The following is a 3,640-nucleotide window of genomic DNA, read 5'->3' as shown; positions in this document are numbered from 1 at the left end:
GCACCTAAATAAAATATGACATCCACTTCTACGGCTCTCTCCTACTAATTTTTACATAATTTTAAACTTTTAAATTTTGCTGTATAGCGCCAAATCGTAAAAAAAAATTGTATAAATTATGGAGAAAGCACAAATAATCATATGTATATTCTTGTGAAAAAGCTCAACAAAATGTTTTCAAATTCACACAATCATTCATCTTTGTAAAAAATTGATCCAAATAAAAGGCAAAATGTTTTCAAATTCACAAAATGTTTTAAGCATGCATGAACAATCATCAATCCTCTAGTTCTTTCGTATTTCTTCATTGAGTTAATATATAAAACTATCCATTTTCATATTTTAAAAATAAAAATTGTCCACTAAGATAAAAATAATAAAAACTATCCATTTTTTTATTGAAAAGACAAAAATACCCCTTACTTTAAAATTTAAAAAAATGACCACTCATTTCTCTCACTCTCCACCTTCACGTCTCTCTCTCTCTTCCTCTCCTTCTCGTCCTCGCCGCCCTCCACAGTTGCCGCCCACCACCACCGCTACACTGCTGTTCTGAGACGAAGGGAGCGGCGCACGCGGCAGCGTTGCTCCGCCACTGCTGACTCGCCGGGGAAGAAGACGCTCTTCTGGCTCGGCACCTTTGACTCCGCCGCGCCGCCTCCCCCAGTCCGACGCTCCGCCTTCCCCGGTCCGACGCGCCGCCTCCCTGGTTCGACGCTCCTTCGGAAGCCTCCCCCTCGGTTCGCCTACATCAGCGCCTCCTCTGTACACTTGAATTCGAGTCCGCCCCACCCCTGAATTCCAATTCGCCGCGCCGCCTCCTCCCTATCATAGACGGTTGCCTTGAGAGATTGAGTGAGAGTTTTGTTGGATTTCCATTTTTCTTATAACTTTTACCGTGGTTGGTGAGAGAAGATGAATGCGGTGGGAAGGCAGAGATCCGGCGCGGCGGCGGCGGTAGTACTCCGACCAATTCGTGGAAGCTTCATCGAACGGCCGATGGCTGCAATCAGCTGGCCTGCAGCATCTACAGTCATCGAACAATGCGGTTCCTCCAGCTCAGGTAAGTTTGGGCGATTTTACGATTTTGGTGGGTTTGAACTTGCGCAGATCTGATTCCACGAGCTGGAACTCAGATATTTGATTTTTCTGATTTTTCTTTTGTTTGTTTTTTGCTTTAATCAAATTAGGATTTTGGATATTACAATGGAGGCGGTCAGGTTCGATAATGTACAGTAGTGTGCAGGCGCAGAGGACGTACAGTGGAGGCGATTTGTTTGCGGAGCCGTTGACGCCGCCAGGGCATTCACGGCGGAAGAACGGCGAGGAGCTGGTTTCGCCAAATGAGAGTAGCCCAGGGCTGTTGGATCTGCATTCGTTTGACACTGAGCTACTTCCGGAGGTAGATTTCTTGATTCGAGAAGTGGAGTATTTATTTTTCGTTAATCAGTATATGCTAGTTTGTGGGCGTCGGTTTTATGGGTTGTGGTTGTAGTTTATGTGGTAGGAAATGAACTCTATCTTACATTGTGGATAAAGTAGTAGCTTTAGCCGTCATGTTCGATGGTTTTGATAGAAATAGTGGTTGTTGTCAGATGACTCCTTTCTAGCAATGCAATTTTATGCTTTGTATCTTGTGTATTTGATGAGGTGGTGTTGCTTTATTGATGCTTTACGAATTTCTGATGTTGTTTTACTATAATTTGAACGCTTTGGTTGATTCCTTATGTATGAGAATTTTGTGCCACCGGGTGGCCGGGTGGGTTTAGGTTCTGTTAAGTTATAACCTGCTGCTGTTTTTCTCGAGGGGTTTAATTAAAATTCAGAGTACGCCTGATATGTTAATAGACATTTGAAATTTATATAAGCTAAAAAGATTCATGTTTATATGGGTTACTAGTTATGTCTCTTGAATTTTATTATATTCCATCTTTGTTTTAATTTAAGATATCATGTTACTTTGTTTGAGTTTGCCTAACTCATTTTTCGTATTATTTTCCCTTTCGGCTGTTTAGGGTGTGATTGTTGCGAATAGATGTCAGTTCCCAGTCTGTATGATGCCCATCCAATGAATAATTTTTCAAGAGGAAGAAGCTTTGATGATTCTGACCCATACTTTGGGATCAATAAACAAACCAAAGCTCGTGGCTTAAAAAGCATCGCTGCTGACAATGTGAAGGCTAGCAATGTTGCAAAGATCAAAGTAGTGGTATGTATTTTCTGTTTTACAAGTAGCTGTCCTACTCCAGACTTTTCAGCTGGATGAAAACTCCCATTACTTTTCAGTAAATGAGTGTTCATATATATGAGTGGTATGTATTTTCGGTTTTATAATTCTTGAATTGCTGGTTGTTATGATAGATAGCTGCTGCTGGTACTCTGTTTTGATCTCTTCACTTGAGCATTAATTCTAGACATTTATATGAGTTTTTTTGGTTGTGATAATTATTCCAGTTACAGTGCTTCTTGCTCTACATCAATCATCATTATGGAGAGTGTTGTATTGCTTTGTTAAGGACTTTAGCTTCATTAAATTGGTTATTTTCCAACCTTTAACTAGGGTGTGCTCTAGTTAACTCTGCTACTATTTAATGGGCTGGAACCTTTAGCCAGGGTGTGAGTTGAATTTATGATCTTTGGCTACAAGCACACCTGCTCTGCCAGTAAACTATTACTATAAGATTTAAATCCTGATGAATTTCTTTTTGAGAAAGTGAAGTGTGTGAGGGTGCACTTGTTGATGCACCTAGTTGTAAAATTTCATTAATATACATGTTTGTTTTCAATGTAAATTTTGTTGATTATCATAATGTTGTTTGTAACTGCAAGTCTAGGGGTTTGTGTGCTTTGGTTTTAACTCCCAGAAGGTACAACACTTTCTTTAGCAAGCTAGTATTATTATTGTATTAAAGAGAAGTGAATACTCCAATGGCTGCTATGTAATAGAGTGATTTTTGATATTTTTTGTCCTGTTTTCATGTAAATTATAGGTAGAGCGCCCAAGATTGGGCTGCAGCACCTCGTGCAACAATATCAGATGCCATAGATTTGGTCCTCCTCTTAGAAGCAAGAACAATCAAGTGTTTGGGCAAGCATGAAAGGGTGGGAGTCTGGGAGATCCAATTGCTTGAGATTGAGTCTCTTTTGAACTGCAGTGCTCCACCATCCTCTACTTGTTCCCGACATATGTATATGTATATGTTGCGAGGTCAAGAATTGTTGGACATGGAGATGGAGGAGAGTGGGAGTTGTAGGGATACTCTCAATTTCTTTTAATATTTACTACTACTACCGGTATTATATGTATATACAATGCATACTCGTCTTGCCAATTTTGCAAATTGTGTATGGTTTCAATTTTATTTTTTTTAAATATTTTTTAATGTCATTTCTTGAATTCACAGTTAGATTTATGAATTCACAACTTAATATTTTAAATTCACAATTAGATCTATGAATTCACAACCAACTCGATGAATTCACAACTTAATGTTCTTGAATTCACAACCAACTCGATGAATTCACAACTTAATATTTTTGAATTCACAACAAAATCTATGAATTTATAACTAAAACTTGAATTCACAATCAAAATAAATTATAGTTTTAATTGTGAATTTAAATTCACAACTACTTGAAT

At 38.7% G+C, this 3,640-nt stretch overlaps 1 protein-coding gene across 2 annotated transcripts; it reads left to right on the top strand.

Moving 5' to 3' along the window:
- The first annotated feature begins 345 nt into the window (after nt 1-345).
- Nucleotides 346-3,375, top strand: LOC131022587 (kinesin-like protein KIN-13B). Of its 2 annotated transcripts, XR_009101347.1 has the most exons (4): nt 346-1,063; nt 1,191-1,402; nt 2,016-2,209; nt 2,991-3,375. XR_009101347.1 is itself a non-coding variant. In XM_057952100.1 (3 exons), exons 1-3 carry the CDS (start codon nt 916-918, stop codon nt 2,070-2,072), a joined length of 417 nt encoding a protein of 138 aa, XP_057808083.1. In that variant the 5' UTR covers nt 440-915; the 3' UTR covers nt 2,073-3,375. The 2 variants fall into 2 exon arrangements, 1 of the variants encoding a protein (XP_057808083.1); XM_057952100.1 differs by having other exon boundaries at nt 440-1,063; nt 2,016-3,375.
- Nucleotides 3,376-3,640: the final 265 nt, after the last annotated feature.

Source organism: Salvia miltiorrhiza, chromosome 4, assembly GCF_028751815.1.
Source record: "Salvia miltiorrhiza cultivar Shanhuang (shh) chromosome 4, IMPLAD_Smil_shh, whole genome shotgun sequence".
Classification (NCBI taxonomy): domain Eukaryota; kingdom Viridiplantae; phylum Streptophyta; class Magnoliopsida; order Lamiales; family Lamiaceae; genus Salvia; species Salvia miltiorrhiza.
Note: the sequence above shows the minus strand (reverse complement) of the source record. Positions and strands in the feature narration are given on the sequence as shown.

Excerpts from the sequence above, each read along its gene's own strand:
- LOC131022587 (XM_057952100.1), top strand. The coding sequence starts at position 916 with ATGAATGCGGTGGGAAGGCAGAGATCCGGCGCGGCGGCGGCGGTAGTA. Across the intron at positions 1,064-1,190 it reads ATGCGGTTCCTCCAGCTCAG|GATTTTGGATATTACAATGG; the intron begins GTAAGTTTGGGC and ends TAATCAAATTAG. Across the intron at positions 1,403-2,015 it reads ACACTGAGCTACTTCCGGAG|GGTGTGATTGTTGCGAATAG; the intron begins GTAGATTTCTTG and ends TCGGCTGTTTAG.